Here is a 16,326-nt window from a genome sequence, read left to right as displayed (position 1 = left end):
CTGGCCCACCTGTGTTTTTTTTTTTTTTTTTTTTTTTTTTTTTTTTTTTTTTGCGCGGGCCTCTCACTGCTGTGGCCTCTCCCGTTGAGGAGCACAGGCTCCGGACGCACAGGCTCAGCGGCCATGGCTCACGGGCCCAGCCACTCCACGGCATGTGGGATCTTCCCGGACCGGGGCACGAACCCGCGTCCCCTGCATCGGCAGGCAGACTCTCAACCACTGCGCCACCAGGGAAGCCCCTACTCTACATTTTTACGTTCAGTGAACCTACATTGGCACATCATTATCACCTGAAGTCCATAGTTTACATTAGGGTTGAGTCTTGGGGTTGTCCCTATGTTTTTACTCTTTATCTTGGCCATAATTGTCCAGAAGTGTGGTATTCAGCTGTTTTAAGAGAACAGCAGTGTTATTATTGGAAAAACTTAAAATTTAAATATGCTGTATTTATTCATTAACAATCAGATTTTACCAGCATTAGGAATTCTTTGTTGATCCTTCTAACTTTCTAATTACATTTCACAATTTTGCTTCTAGAATGAATAATGTGTCAATTATATTGTTATAGCAGTGATTATCTAGTTCCCACACTTAAAGGTTTCTATACGCTAAAATACTGTGCAGAATATTCTTTAATGGAAAACTAATTGTAGATGGTATCAGTGTTCTCAGAGTAGACACAGCATGTATTTCTATAGTATGTATTGTTTACTAAGAATACTCAAACTCTTTGACCACATGTATATGTAAAATAGTTTTAAACATTTTGTAGTTGTAAAGATAGTACAAACTTAGTTTATTTACATTTTGAAGCAATAGTAATTTAAAAATGTCATTGCAACTGAAAGACCCTGGAATGCACTCATATATTCATTGGTGCCTCAGATGTTTGAGTGTTTCTTATCTGTAAGACATTAACCATTTCTCTTTTTTCTGTTAGGCACATCATTTTTGCTGTGAATTATTTGGAGGTTAATTACGTGATCAAGAGAAAAATTTTATCCTTTTGACTTCAGCATTTATTGTAACTTAATATAAGAAAGCTTACGTGTTACATTATTAGCATAGTTATAATCTTATTTAGTCTGAACCGTGATTTTTAGTCTTAAATTGGGATGTTTCTGAATATATCACTTACACATTGATGTTAAAATCTGTGTACTTTTTTTTTAAGGTATTTACTATGCAGGATCTATTACAACTCATTAAAATCAACCCTGAATCCAGTCTCTATAAATCACTGGTAGGATTGTTTCGTTTTTATAACCTGCTTTGGTTTGTTAATAATACCTGAATAGTTGAATAAAGGTAAAATATTTTCTTTTAACAGATTTCAGGATTTGATAAAGAAAACCATAAAGGTAGGAGCCTTCATCTTTGTAGAGAATGGGAACATTTTTGTTATGTATTGTTTTGTATAAAAGTAAGAAACTAATAATTTTCAGGTGGAAGAATAGGGAATTTGAATTGAATCATTTGACTTTTTTCCTTGCTGACAATACCTTTTTAAATAGAACAATTCATCTGTTTTACAAATGTGGATCCTTTCCCCAAAATTTTAACATTTTAAAATCGCTATTACTCAAATGAGAAAACTAGAGACAGCATCAAGAGCCCTACGAATGGACTGAAAGCTGGTCTTTGTAGAGATACCCACTGTTTGGAACATTTGCAAAACAAAAACAAATAACATTTAGGCCACTATCTTTGTATCCTAGATAGGCCCCTAAGTACAATACATAGAGTATTGTATTAATATTGGCTTAAAGAATGAAATATCTGTTCAGTAATGTGCTTGTTTTTATTGTTTATATAGGCCTGATAAATTGCATTAATATTGGCCTTGATAATAACCTTCAAAGAGTCCATAACTACTCTGAGATAATAGACAATGTATATATTGGTCTCTGCCCCCAGTTCCTGGTACACAGCTCCCAAAATCCTTGTAATTTCCTAAGTGATAAGAACACAAGGAGCATATCTTGTTCTAGTATTGGTCTTTGACCTCCATTCTTGACACAGGTCTCCTGAAACCCTTGTAATTTCCTGGGTGACAGGAGTGTCTTGTGTTCAAATGAGCCAACACTACGTGGGTCCCTGGATGGCTCCTGGGTGAGGGCTGGTCACTGGAAAGACCAAGCCATGATTAGAAGCTTGAGGTTTTCAGCTTTGCTCCCCATTCTATTGAAGGGAGGAGGACTGAAAATGAATAATCAGTCATTTTTGTGAATAATCGATCATGAATGTGTGATGAAGCCTCCATAAATCCCCAAAGTATGGGGTTCGGAGAGCTTCCAGGTTGGTGAACACATGGAGGTGCTAGGAGATTGGCACACCTGGAGATGGCACAGAAGCTCTGGGCTCCTTCCCACATGTACCTCGCCCTGTGTGTCTCTTCTATTTAGCTGTTCAACTATGTCCTTTATCATATCCCTTTTTTTATATATAAGTGTATTTATTTTATTTATTTATTTTTGGCTGCATTGGGTCTTTGCTGCTGCGCGTGGGCTTTCTCTAGTTGCGGTGAGCGGGGGCTACTCTTTGTTGCAGTGCACGGGCTTCTCGTTGTGGTGGCTTCTCATTGCGGAGCACGGGCTCTAGGCATGCGGGCTTCAGTAGTTGTGGCACATGGACTCAGTAGTTGTGGCTCATGGGCTCTAGAGCACAGGCTCAGTAGTTGTGGCACACGGGCTTAGTTGCTCCGCGGCATGTGGGATCTTTCTGGACCAGGGCTTGAACCCATGTCCCCTGCATTGGCAGGTGGATTCTCAACCACTGCGCCACCAGGGAAGCCGCCTATCATATCCTTTAATAAACTGGTAAACGTAAGAAAGTGTTTCCCTGAGTTTTTTGAGCTGTTCTGGTACGTTAATGAAGCCCAAGGAAGAGGTTGTGGGAACCTCCTACGTATAGCCAGTTGCTCAGAAGCACAGGTGACAACCTGGGCATGTGACTGGCACCTGAAGAATGTATAGGTATGGTGGCAGGGGGTGGTCGGTGTGGGACTGAGGCCCTTAACCCATGGGGTCGGATGCTGCCTCCAGGTGGACAGTGTCAGAATAGAGTTCAAGTGTAGGCCATCCATCCGGTGTCGCAGAGAATGGCTTGGTGTGAGGAAAAGCCCCACACACTGGGTGACCAGGAGAGTCGGAAGTAAGTGTTGTGAAGTGTTCTGTATAAAAGTCAAGGGACTCACAGGGAGGGGAGAGATGGGAGGGAAGAGGTGGGTTTTTCCGTACACAGAAGGAGGGAAGCTGAGGGTTTTTTCCTTTACAACTGCTGTGGGTGACAGGCCACAGGCTGGACTTGATGATGGACTTGGTAGTATGAACATACACGTTACAGGCAAGTTACCAGCTTACTTGTTATTTAGATCTTTTCCAAAAAATCCGTAACATCATGTAATGGCCTTTTTGTGTTAGTGTGCTCCTTGATTTTGTCTGTTGCCAGAATTGCTACCATCCCTGCTGGGACATTAATTCAGGACTTGCCATTTGGCAGACACTTGAGTACCTACTTGCTGCCAGTCATTATTCTATGACTTAACTGCCTGGTCTCCCGGGAGTAATGTAAGTAGAGGATAAGTAAATTGGATCAAAAGACATTCTGTTTTTATTTTACTGTATTATTGAAGTATAGTTGACCTACAATGTTGTTAATTTCTGCTGTACAGCTAAGTGATTCCGTTATACATACATGTACATTCTTTTTCATATTCTTTTCCGTTACGGTTTATCACAGGATATTGGATATAGTTCCCTGTGCTCTATAGTAGGACCTTGTTGTTTTCCATCCAATGTATAATATTTGGATCACAAGACATTCTAGATCACCTGCAAAGTAGCTCATCCTTACTGAAGTTGAGGATGCTATGTGATCCTAGGTTGTAGATTCTATGGCCGTGCTGTTTAGTGTAACTCTGAGATGGGAATGTCTGTATGTGTGTTGCCTGATACGGTAGCCGCTAGCCACATGGGGCTATTGAGCATTTGAAATGTGGGTAGTGTGACTGAGGAACTGAGATTTTAATTTAAGTAGCTACACGTGACTAGTGGCTGTCACGTTGGACAGCACAGTTCTAAGTAAATAGCTGCTGTCTGTAATGTAACTATTTCAGAAAGGAATTTAGAGCTTGAAGGTATATTAAGAAATAATTCATTTATTTATAGGTATTTATACTATTAAAAATAGCTTTTCACCTTTAAGCACTCTTTAAATCTTTCTAGTTCAGAAAGACATCTGGCTAACATTTCTTACCAGGTTTGCCCAGCATCCTAGTAAAATTTCTGAAACTCAGAAAAACTGAGTTGCAGACGTGTCATGCATCCTAATGACATAATTTGGATAGAATTCTTGGCTAACAGTAAAGCAGCTACTATTAAAATGAAATGATTTAAAAACTGGTGGCTCCCCATTAAGAGACTGAGACCATCAGAAAACATGTAAGAAGATGTTTTGTACCTAACTGTTGTGTATTCCCTGACAGAGATCTTTGGTCTTACCTTACTGTGTCTATACTTTGAGGGTGCTGATCTGTTACATGGTTACAGTACTTTTCCCCTAGATTCCACTCACACATCCTTCCCACCCCTAATTTTTCCTTTCAAAGATAATGATACCCAGAAAATAGCTGGCCAGAGGATTTGGGCACTGGCTCTTTTCTTTCTGGAAGTTAAAATCCTTGCCTGTGATTGGCAAAAGAATAGATAGATATAGATAGATCAGTGGGAAAGAATAGAGAGCCCAGAAATAGGTCTACACAAACATAGTCAACTAGCCTTTAACACAGGCAATTCAATGGAGGACATATAGTCTTGTCAACAAGTGGTGCTGGAACAGTTGGACATTCATATGCACGGATATGAACCTGGACGCAGACCTTACACAAAAATTAACTGAAAACGAATCATATATCTAAATGTAAAACACAAAACTATAAAACTTCTGGAAGAAAACATAGAAAATCTTTGTGACCTGCTGTTTGGCGATGAGATATAATACCAAAAGCATGATACATGAAAGAAAAAATAGACCAGTTAGACTTTATTAAAATTTAAAAACGTCTGCTCTATGAAAGAGTGAAAAGACAAATTACAGACTGGGAGAGGGTATTGGCAAAAGACATCCAATAAAGGACTTGCATCAAAAATACACAAAGAACTCTGAAAACTCAACACTAAAGGGACAAGTCAGTTAAAAAATGGGCAAAGGATCTGAACAGATAGCTCTCCAAAGAAGATATACAGGTGGCAAATAAGCATGAAAAGATGCTGCACGTTATTTGTTAGAGACATGCAAATTAAAACAAAAATGAGATAACATGGCCAAAATCCAGAACACCTTCAGCACTAAATGCTGGTAAGGATGTGAAGCGATATGAACTGTCACTCATTGCTGGTGGGAATACAAAATGGTACAGCCACCTGGGGAGATAGCTTGGTGGTTTCTTTTTTTTTAAAATAAATTTATTTATTTTTGGCTGCATTGGGTCTTCGTTGCTGCGCGTGGGCTTTCTCTAGTTGCGGTGAGCGGGGGCCACTCTTCGTTGAGGTGCGCGGGCTTCTCACTGTGGTGGCGTCTCTTGTTGCGGAGCACGGGCTCTAGGCGCGCAGGCTTCAGCAGTTGCGACACACAGGCTCAGTAGTTGTGGCTCGTGGGCTTAGTTGCTCCGCGGCATGTGGGATCCTCCCAGACCAGGGCTCGAACCCATGTCCCCTGCATTGGCGGGCAGATTCTTAACCACTGCGCCACCAGGGAAGCCCGGTTTGGTGGTTTCTTAAAAAACTAAACATAGTCTTACCCTACAATCCAACTGTCATTGTCTTAGGTATGTACCCAAGTGACTTGACAGCTTAAGTCCACACAGACACCTGCACGTGAATGTTTGTAGCAACTTTATTCATAATTGTCAGAAATTGGGAACAACCAAGATGTTATTTGGTAGCTGAACGGATAAACAAGCTGTGGTACTTCCAGACAGGGAAATACTATTCAGCAAAGAGGAATGAGCTACCAAGCCATGCAAAGAGATGAATGAGTCGCAAATGTGTATTGTTAATGTAAGAAGCCTGCCTGAAAAGGCTACGTGCTATATGATTCCATTTATGTGACATTCTGGAAAAGGCGAAGCTATAGTGATAGTAAACACATCAGTGGTTGCTAGGGGTTTGGAGGGAAGGGGTAGGAGGTTGAAGAGGTGAAGCACAGGATTTTTTTTAGGGTGGTGAAAGTATTCTTCCGATACCTGTAATGGTATGATACATGGCACCAGACATTTGCCTAAAACCTGTAGAACTTTACAAAGAACAAGCCTTCATGTATGCAAATTTAGGAGGTCAGGTGATGTCAGGATGGGATGCGGACTGTGACAAAACAATCTAACTGTAGTAACCTCACTGAAGGGGGTGGGGATAAAATATGCTGAGCTATCTAACTTGGGAAAGGAATGAAGACTAAGACAAAAGACAGAAGCAACTGTACATAGACTGTGTATTCAAGGTGAGAGTTATTTCTCATGGGAGTGCTGGTTAACAGTTCTGAAACCATGATACACGTATGCTGGAATTGAACAATTAAGTAAGTGGATAGAAGATGGCGGGAGCCAGGTGTTCACTGCTGGAGCGGGACTTTACAGATAAACAAGGGGAGGAGACTGGGATGATCCATACGGTAATGGCTTAGTTGGAGACATTAGTATGAACTCATGTTTAGCTTAATATAGATACAGATGATACATAGAGATATTTATAGATATGTTTGTGTACACAGGTTAGTGTACGTTCATATTTCCTTGCTGTCTCGGCTGAGGGGCTGGAAGCAGTGACACCCCAGTTGTAATGAGTACACCTCGAGCCCAGTTTGCAGTACTAAGATTCGGTTTCTAATACCATTCCATAATAATAGGAACCAGGGCTCCTTGGAGCAGTGGTTGATTGCAGGAGTGGAACAGAGACTATACAAGATGAGCTTGGAGCCCCTTACAGTGCTAGAACCTAAGGAAGTGCTTAAGACAAAAACCCATGATGAAAGTGCTCCCAGAGGCCAAAGCTGGAACAATTGGAGCAACAAAATAAAAGAGTGGGTTTTATCAGTGAGTTGTAGAATTACACGTGAATTATAATTACCAAGGTATAAAACAGGAGTCTATACGGATATAAATAAATGACTGGATAAAGGAGGAGACTAGACGTATCCTTCTTGGGTGAGGGTGTGGAGGGGAGAGAGGGGAAGTGGAACTAATTAGGGGCCTGCGGAAAGCACTGCAGAACTGGGAAAAGGCACCAGCGTTAGAAATGCTGAGGTGGAAGAGCACACCGCCAAAGATGACCTCCTGCAGGATCTTGAAGATTTCTGTCAAACGTTGACCTTTGTCCATAGAGGGAGCCAAGATCTGCCCTCAGCATGACAGCAGGAAGGGGTGAGGTGAGAACAGGCTGATAGGAAATGGTCAGAAGAAGAGGGCGGACGAGACAGAAGAGTTGCAAGGCAATGAATATGAAAGAACAGAGTTTATATCTACAGTGGGGAAGTAAAAGAGAGTGTGTTGTATGATATCACTTATAGGTTCATTTGTGTCATACTTTAGATTCCACATATCTATGAAACAGACTCACAGACATAGGGAACAGACTTGTGGTGGCCAAGGGAGAGAGGGGATGGGAGAGGGATGGAGTGGGAGGCTGGGGTGAGCAGATGTGAGCTATTACATATGGAGTGGATAAATAACAAGGCCCTACTGTACAGCACTATATTCAGTATCCTATGATAAACCATAATGGAAAAGAATATGAAAAAGTGTATATATGTATAACTGAATCACTTTGCTGTATAGCAGAAATTAACACAACATTGTCAATCAACTATACTTCAATTTAAGGAAACAGTATATTGTATCTTCAGTAGAAAAGAAAAATAAGCCCTTAACTTGGCTGATGCAGAAGTCCATTCATCGCTTCCAAGAAAGTGAAAACTTCTAAAATTTATACTCATGACTTAAAAAAAAAAAGTTTCAGGGAATTTCCTGGCAGTCCAGTGGTTAGGACTCTGTGCTTCCACTCCCAGGGCCCTGGGTTTGATCCCTGGTCTGGGAACTAACATCTCACAAGCTGCACGGCGTGGCCAAAAAGAAAAACAAATTTTGAACTATTCAGAAGGGTATGAAGTTAAAGAAGAGTAGGAATTTCTGTTCATATTCTCTAATTTCACTTTTTGCTGATAACTAGAATGAAGAGTGTCTTGTTTATCCTACCAGAAGTTAGTTCACAGGTGTCAAAGTCTATATGTAATCAAAACATATACTCATACATGGAATCATATTATAGATACTGTTGGGCAATTTGCTTTCTTTATCCACCAATATATCTTTCTCTAGCCGTGTACTTGGACTAATTATTTTTTAGAATGTATTTAATTAACCCCCTGTTGATGGAGATTTTATTGTTTCATCGCTTGGTTTTTGCCATTAGAAGCATGCAGTGTGCAGTGCTACACCCTTTTGGGAAAGTATAGCTGTGTAAATTCAGAGAGGTGGAATGACTAGGTGAAAGGGCACTTGCATTTTGAATATCCATAAACACTGACAAATTTCCCTCCCAAGTGAAAGAGCACGCCTGCTTCCCCGCTCCCTTGCTGACACTTAGAGCGCTAAGATTAAAATTTTGGTAATACGTTTATCGGGAAAACACGATCTTTCTGTTGTAGTGTTAATTTGCATTTATTTATAATTTTGTTCATGTTTATTCAACATTGAAAATTTTTTCTGTGAACTTTGTCCATGTCTTGCCCTATTTTTCTGTTTTCTTACTGATTTGTTAAAAACTCTTTGATGTTTATGAAGATTAGTTCTCTGTCTCTGTATTATGCCAAATAGCTGTTTCCAGTGTATCACTTGTCTTTTGACTTTGCTATTTCACGCCACATATAAATTCTTAATTTGTACGTTTGATGACTATTTCTCCTTATTGCTTGTAGGTTTCTGTATCATGCTTGGAAACGCCTTTCCTCAGAAATTATTCTTAAAATATACATGACGTAAAAAAGATAATGTTATAAAACCAAGATTGCATAAACAGTGATTGAGCAACAGTTGAATGAAAGAAAGTTGTAAAACGAAACTATACACGTTGTGTCCTTTAGGTTTTCTCATGGAGTTTCTGAAAGAATTGGCAGAATATCATCAGGCTAAAGAGAGTTGCAGTATGGGAACTCAGACAAGTTCAACATTTCCCGTCAAAGACTCCCTTGGTAATTATGGTCTTCCATAATTTCACTTCTTCCGTTTTCTCTTTTGAATGAAGGAGATGACCTGATGTACCGTATTATGTATTTGTTGCTTGACTGGGAGGGATGCAGGCTGCTGGCGGTAGGGGCGCCCATTTTTTCTGGGATCACTGCTGGGAGGGACCAGGAACTGCTCTCCAGGGCTGCTCCTCCCTTCATGGCCGCCAAGGCTATGCTTTCCAAATCTCGTGGGGATCCAAAGGCCCACTTCCTTGTCTATTGGGTTGAACCTCTCTTGACTGGGAGGTTCTTCCCTGTGTCTCATCTAACTTTATAGCCACTAAAGTGAGAAGATCTTAGACTATTTGCATTGCAGAGAACTAGAGAAGTGAGTGGGCCATCCCTTCATTTTATAAGTTGAGAAAACTGAGGTCACCAGAGGAAGAGCAACTTGGCAATGCCGAGTCTCGGTCAGAACTGATATGAGTCCAAGTTTTCTGGTCAGTGATCCAGAGCCTTTTCTGCTGTGCAGGCTTTCTGTAATACCATCCTGCCCCTGAGTTGTGTGCTCAGGAGAGAAGGGAAACAGCTGGCTAATAGGATATGGTTAATCGATTTCTTGGCCCTTCCTTACTCTTAAACTGCACTAGTGCCTTTAACTTGTAAAAACATAAGTTCGTAACTTGTAAAGACCATATTGTATGACTGTGCCTTTCATTTATTTAGGTGTAGGTTTTATTCCATTAGAAACATAGAACATGCTTATTCTACAGCAGTTCTGTTCAATAATATGAGCCACATGTGTAATAAAAATTTTCTAGTAGCCAAAGTAGATAAGGTAAGAAGAAACAGGTGAAATTTGTTTTGGTAATATATTTTATATAACTTCGTATGTCTAAGATATTATTCCAATATGAAATCAATATGAAAAATATTAATGAGGTATTTTACGTTTATTTTTTTGTACTCGGTCCTTGATATCTGGTGTGCCTTTTACACTTAGAGTACATCTCATTTTGAACTGGTCACATTCCATGTACTCAGTATGGCCAAATGTGGCTAGCGGCCTGCATTGGACAGTCCAGAGCATTTGGAAAATCCAGAAAAGTAGATGGAAATTGTTGCCGACGAGAGACATACCGCCAATATTTTAATCTGCTTCTGCCAGCCTTTTCTTCCTATGCCTGCTTTTTGGTGGTATTGGTGTTACACATGATTGAGATTGTATGCGAGGGCCAGGTTTGCAGTGTGCTACGTGGTTGGTTTCAAATCCACAGTTGGTTTGAGGGCTGCAGGTCTGCCAGAAAGAGTGCCAGAATGCGAGGCAGTCATAGACCTGGCTTTAGCCCCGCTGATGCCATTATAGAGTTGCTTAGCCCTCTGGACGTCACTTCAACTGTATGGGCGTCTGTTTCCTCTTCTGTGGAGAGGAGGAGTTGAAACACATGATCTTTGATTCATCTTAAGGTCAGTGTTTTGAAAGTGAGTCAGCTTTAACCAAAGTCCAATGAAGAGCTCTCTCCCATGGCATTTAGACACTAGAAAGAGATGCCCGTGTTTTCTGACTTGAACTGTACTTTTTTTCTTTTCCCCTGACATTTTATGATGAGGATTCTCAGACATTCAGAAAAGTTGACACAGTTTTACAGCACACACTTGTATACCTCAAGTCTGCCATGAAATTTGCATTATACTTGCTTGATCACTTACCTGTCCATCCATTAAGTTCTCTCACTTTTTTGATGCATTACCAAGTAAATTGCAGACATCCTTACACTTTCCCTTAAGTACACTCTTTGTGTTTGAACAGAGCTCTGGCCTCTTGCTCACCTGCCCACGTTTCTCTAACCTCTCCTGTGTTGTTTTTTGATAGCTGAGAAGCTTCAGCTTATTGACGACGAGTTTGCAGGTGCTTACCCTCAGCATCCAAAGTTAGAATCTTTAGAAATCAAGTTAAACGAATATAAGAGAGAAATTGAACAGCAACTACGGGCAGAAATGAGTCAAAAGGTAAGATTTATCATGTTATAACCAAGAGTGATGTTTTTGCTTGTCTTTTAATGTCTTCATCTTAGGCATATGGGGAAATAACTAGAATCTTTACTAATGAATGTGATACTATACTGTTGTGCATGTTATTTCTCTTTCCAGATGATGTCATTTCTTTATGACTTTTGAACGCACCCTATAAGTACAGTGAATGAGATGAAACAAAGACGAATTAAAACTAAATATATCTAGACAGCATTAATGTTAAACCTAACAGTGAAGAATGTTACTGTTTCTTTAGTATAGTTATTGGCATTTACAATTATTTGTCATCAATTGGCAGTTGAAGTATTTTAAAGATACTGAAATAGCGAAAATTAAAACGGAAGAGAAAAGAAAGTGTGAGAAGGAGTTAGCTGAGTTGCGGAATGGATTTGAGAGAGCTTGTCAAGCAAAATCTGAAGCCCTGATTTCTCAGCAAAAGATGACCCTTAAGAGAATTCAAAAGCACCAGGAGGTAATATTCTAAAATCATTTACCGGGTGGCTATTTCCGGGCCGTTTCCCAAGTAGGGACTGGGGTCAAGAACACAAGTAGAAGCATGGGGCTTGGAAAGGATGTGCAGACACCCTTCCTCTGAGATGGCTGGAGGGAAAGGACCGGGGACGGGACCATCCATGCTGGCAGTGGGAGAAACTCGTACCAGAGAGGCGGCAGATTTGAGGCTTCGGTAGCAGCCTGGGGGAGAGGATCAGAGGTGTGGAATGGCTGCTTGCAGTAAAGGAAGTGCAGCCCTGGGAAGCAGATGGGGCTGCCTGAGCTATGTTGAGGCCCCAGCCGAGGTGGGCAGCCTGGAATGGCAGTAGGCCAAATCCAGTGCTTACAGGCGATGGCTCTGGTGCAGCTCTCAGGACGATGTGTAGTGTTGGTGAGGGCAGAAGGATAGAGGTGCTTGGGGAGAGGAGCTCGAGAGCACCGAATTTCTTTGGCTTTGGAAAGGCAGCCCATTCCGTGGAAGACATGGGAGTTGGGTGGGGTGAGGAAGGCAGCCCAAGAGGAGGCTAATATAGGGCAGCAGGGAGGGTGACGGGGCCGTCTGGAAGACATCGAGAAGCAGGTCTGAGGATTCCTATGGGTGGAAGAAGGACGGGCCAAGAGGACAGAGTTGCAGGTGGAAGTTTCAGGTCAAGACTGGAAACGAAGCACAGTGTGCTGCCATGGGGGCAGAGGTGAGGTCCCCGGAGTGGAGGCGTCCAGGGCTGCCAGGGTCATCCATGTGGCCATTTGATCTTGTCCCCCAGGAAGGTGGCTGGACGGGAGGTGGAGAGGTTGCCAAGTGGCGGGAGGGCGTGTCGGGAGGGATTGGATCCATTGCTTTGGGAAAAACAGGTTCCTTTGCCAAGGGCATGTCTTAGACCAGGCTGGATCTGAGGCCTTGTTTCCCATGGACAGCAGGAGCTTCTATCAGGAAGTTCTGTTAAAAGTAGCAGGCTTCCTCCCAGCGTCCACCCTTGCTTAGAGCTTCTCAATAAGACCCAGTTATTTAATGGTAATTGTACCCCCTCTACAAGTTGTATATAGCAGTTCTGCGAATTGGGCTTGCTTAGCTATAAAATAAATGTTGGAGGCACAGGTATTTGAGAAGCTTGGATTATGTTTATACTAACAGCGTCATCTTCAAGATAGGTGATTGACTAAGTCAGAAAGAAAGACAAATAGCATATGATATCACTCATATGAGGAATCTAAAATATGACACAAATGAACCTATCTATGAAACAGAAACAAAATCAGGGACGTAGAGAATAGATTGGTGGTCCCCGAGGGGGATGGGGGAGGGGGGATGGAGTGGGAGTTTGGGATTAGCAGAGGCAAACTATTACATACAGAATGGATAAACAACAAGGTCCTGCTCTAGAGCACAGGGAACTGTATTCATTATCCCTGTGATAAAGCATAATGGAAAAGAATATGAAAAAGAATATGTATTTGTATGACTGAGTCACTTTGCTGTACAGCGAAATTAACACAGCATTGTAAATCAACTATACGTCAATAAAATTAAAAGATAGATGACTGACTAGATCAGATCAACCAGTTAACAGACTCAAACCCTCGTTTAGTCACCTGATTCTCTGAAGGCACTAGAGAAGGTTGCCATCCTTGTGAAGAGCACCGTGGCTTTATTCCACCACCTGGAATGCCTCTCCCCTTCTCTGCCTGATAAAACCATCCAGTCCTTCAAAATCCAGCCGGAATGTCACGTCCTCATGACGCCTTTCCTGACCCCCACTGATGGAGTCCTTTGGGCTTTGTTCGTGCTGTCGAGTGTTGATGTACTTTGGTTGTGAAATCATCACACCGTAGTGTGACTGTTGGTTTGTCTCTCTCTCTCTGACTAAACTGTGAGTCTTTTAAAGGTTGGGGACTGTCCTATATCTGTCCATCATTGTGTATCCAGCTCCCAGTGTGCCCTTGGACATGTGACAGGTGTTCAGGAAACCCTTGCTGAGGGAACACATACATGGAAGTGTGGCCATTCATTCAGGACATCAGGCGAGCTTGCTGACTGAGCCAGAATGACCTCTGAATTGAAACTTTCAGACAGCGATGGAACTATGGGGATTCTTTTAAGATTTATTGCTGAATACGCATTTGTTTCATTTTTTCTTGCTGAAGAACTTAGCGAAATTTTGTAAGTGTCTGAGAGATGTTAATTATGTAATAAAATAACAAGACAAGGGATGTTAGGAATATAGGGTGATGTGGCTTAACAGCCCTCCTTAACAGGAGGAGGGAATAAATTTTTGTGGAAAAAAAGGCAGAACATATACCTCGCATTGGAAACTCTTGAAAGTGAAATTGTTCCTCTAAGTGTCCGTACTTTGCTTTCTGGAATTTAGGAAGCAGGGTATTAGTTCAAATCTCTTTTGTTTTCTTTAGCTTGCTTGCTAAAAATTAATACTTTCCTCTACAGGATGAAACAAAAGAAATATATACTCAAAGGCAGCTTCTCCTAAAAGATATGGATTTTCTGAGAGACAGAGAAGCTGAGCTGAAGCAAAGAATTGAAGCTTTTGAATTGTAAGTAATGTGTATTCATTTTGGATATTCAGAATGAATGAAATGCAAAAAAGAACTACTAAAATGTCTACATAGTCTAATGTCAGCTGTAAAATAGAGTTCTTGGTTGTAAAGGTGATAGCACCTAACTTTCAAAAGGCACAAGTTAAGAGAAACAGGGACGAGGGTTTCACTTTTGAAATATGAGACACTGGGATGAAAGCAGAAGGAGACACCATCGTCAGGCTTCAGTGAGACCAGACAAATGATACGCAGAAGCGAATAACGCTTTAACAGATCATACGTTTCGCATTTATGTTCAACCATTCAAATCTCAGTTTCATGTGCGTGTAGTAACTGAATTCCAGAGAGTCAGACCTGCCACACTGACCTGCTCTGCTGGCGAAAAAGGGAAACACGGTGGCTCTGAGTTGACTTGTACTAGGTGAAAGTATTTCTTGTGATGTGTGTGTTGCTTTTTCCAAGTGCTCACCAACGTTTCATTCTTCACTTCTTACCTGGGATTCATAGCAAGCTCAGCAGTTTTATAGTTTATGGAGTAAGCCTTCTTTCCCATTTGGTGTGTGCCATTAATTGGCACTCACGGATCCAGGAGCCTTCCTTCATTAAAGGATTTGTCTTCATCTTCATTGATGTGGTTTTCTCATTTATATAAGCTCGGTTTGTTTGATTTCTTCTCTCTGCCAACCTTACTCTCTTTCTGGCAACACCGAAGAGGTAAATTGATCATAAGAGAGAGAAGGAACACAATTTGGGTAGAGATAGTTCATGATTATGTAATCACTTATTTACCTCCGCTTCCCCTCCTCCTTCTCCCTTCTAAGCATAGTATATAAGCTAAATAAATGTACTGGTTTACTGCTCTTTTGTGGACAGATTAACCAGCAGAGGGAGCAAACACACAGAGCTTTTATCCTTTGCTTGGAATAGTCTGGGTTCCCTAGCACTTCTCATTATGGCTTGATCTAAGTCCCTGTGAACCCAGTTCCTTGGCTCTGGAATTGATCTTGTGCTTGATTTCAGGTCTCACCAGGAAGATCATTCCTTTCTTCGGTGTTGGGACTTTCTGATTGATCCATCGATCTTTTGCTCTCTTTTCAGTATTTACTTTTCCGTATTGAATTAGTAGCCTGTGAAATGCCAGAATGAATCTTCTGTCTTTAATAGCTATGGGCTAGTCAATTAAATCTTACAGTTAGAAACACTATTATAGAAGAAACAAGCACTTAAGTGCGCTAGCTGAAGTTTGGTTTGTAGCTTTGTAACAAAAAACATCATTCTTTCACCCCTGAATTGATTATGGCTACTTTCCACTTATGACCTTTTTTTTTTTTTTTAAGTCCGAACCATCTCCTGTGAGAAACCACTTTGGTTTTGGCACTTTCCCACTCCCGCCAGCCAGATGCCACCGTAGAGCTCCATTTGCTAGTTCAGATCCATCGTCACTAGGTCAGCTCATTATAAAAGAGGTGGGAGACTTCTGGCTCTTCGTTCGCATTTACTCCCCACAGCCGTGACAGGCACAGAATAGTTGAGTCTGTGGAGCTAGAAACACATGGTATCTTTTTCCCCTAAATTCTTCAAGTATTAAAGTTTGCTGATTTGCCTTATCTGGTTTTGCTAATTTCAGGGCCCAGAAGCTGCAAGAAGAAAAAAACAGAAGCATGACTGATGGGCTTAGGAGGCGGGAGCTGAATATAAAGCGTATTGAGGAGGCCTATGACCAAAAGCTCAAGAATGAACTTCTAAAGTAATTCTTTGGCGTCTTTAAAAAAAGTATCATGTTTGAATTAAGTTGATGGAAACACAGCAACACTAATGAACTAGATAAGACTAATATTTTATGGCAAAATCCAGTATTTAAAAAAAATACGTGTTTTCATTGGCAGTCAAGCCTTTCCCATGAGTATTTGAGTTAAGATGGTTTTAAAAAGATACAGTACAGAGAATAGCATCCTCTGTTCACTCTTGTCTCTCCTCTGGTATTTATTGAGGGCCTGTGATTTGCTTGAATTTCTTAGGGCACCTTGTAAC

At 41.2% G+C, this 16,326-nt stretch overlaps 1 protein-coding gene across 5 annotated transcripts in view; it reads left to right on the top strand.

The window, feature by feature from the left end:
* OFD1 (OFD1 centriole and centriolar satellite protein) overlaps positions 1-16,326 on the top strand; it is a 71,787-nt gene that overhangs the window by 6,102 nt on the left and 49,359 nt on the right. For 3 of the 5 annotated variants that reach the window (XM_027095821.1, XM_027095819.1, XM_027095820.1), the window contains exons 4-10: positions 1,175-1,243; positions 1,331-1,361; positions 9,136-9,243; positions 11,093-11,229; positions 11,552-11,725; positions 14,186-14,292; positions 15,923-16,042. In XM_027095821.1, the coding sequence (XP_026951622.1) occupies positions 1,175-1,243; positions 1,331-1,361; positions 9,136-9,243; positions 11,093-11,229; positions 11,552-11,725; positions 14,186-14,292; positions 15,923-16,042 (746 nt within the window). Of the gene's footprint in view, positions 1-1,174; positions 1,244-1,330; positions 1,362-3,247; positions 3,346-9,135; positions 9,244-11,092; positions 11,230-11,551; positions 11,726-14,185; positions 14,293-15,922; positions 16,043-16,326 lie in introns of those variants that run through there. The other 2 variants (XM_027095822.1, XM_027095823.1) reach the window with 2 other exon arrangements.

This window comes from Aethalodelphis obliquidens, unplaced genomic scaffold (genome assembly GCF_003676395.1).
Source record: "Aethalodelphis obliquidens isolate GAN/ISIS:26980383/991018 unplaced genomic scaffold, ASM367639v1 scaffold94, whole genome shotgun sequence".
Classification (NCBI taxonomy): Eukaryota; Metazoa; Chordata; class Mammalia; order Artiodactyla; family Delphinidae; genus Aethalodelphis; species Aethalodelphis obliquidens.
Note: the sequence above shows the minus strand (reverse complement) of the source record. Positions and strands in the feature narration are given on the sequence as shown.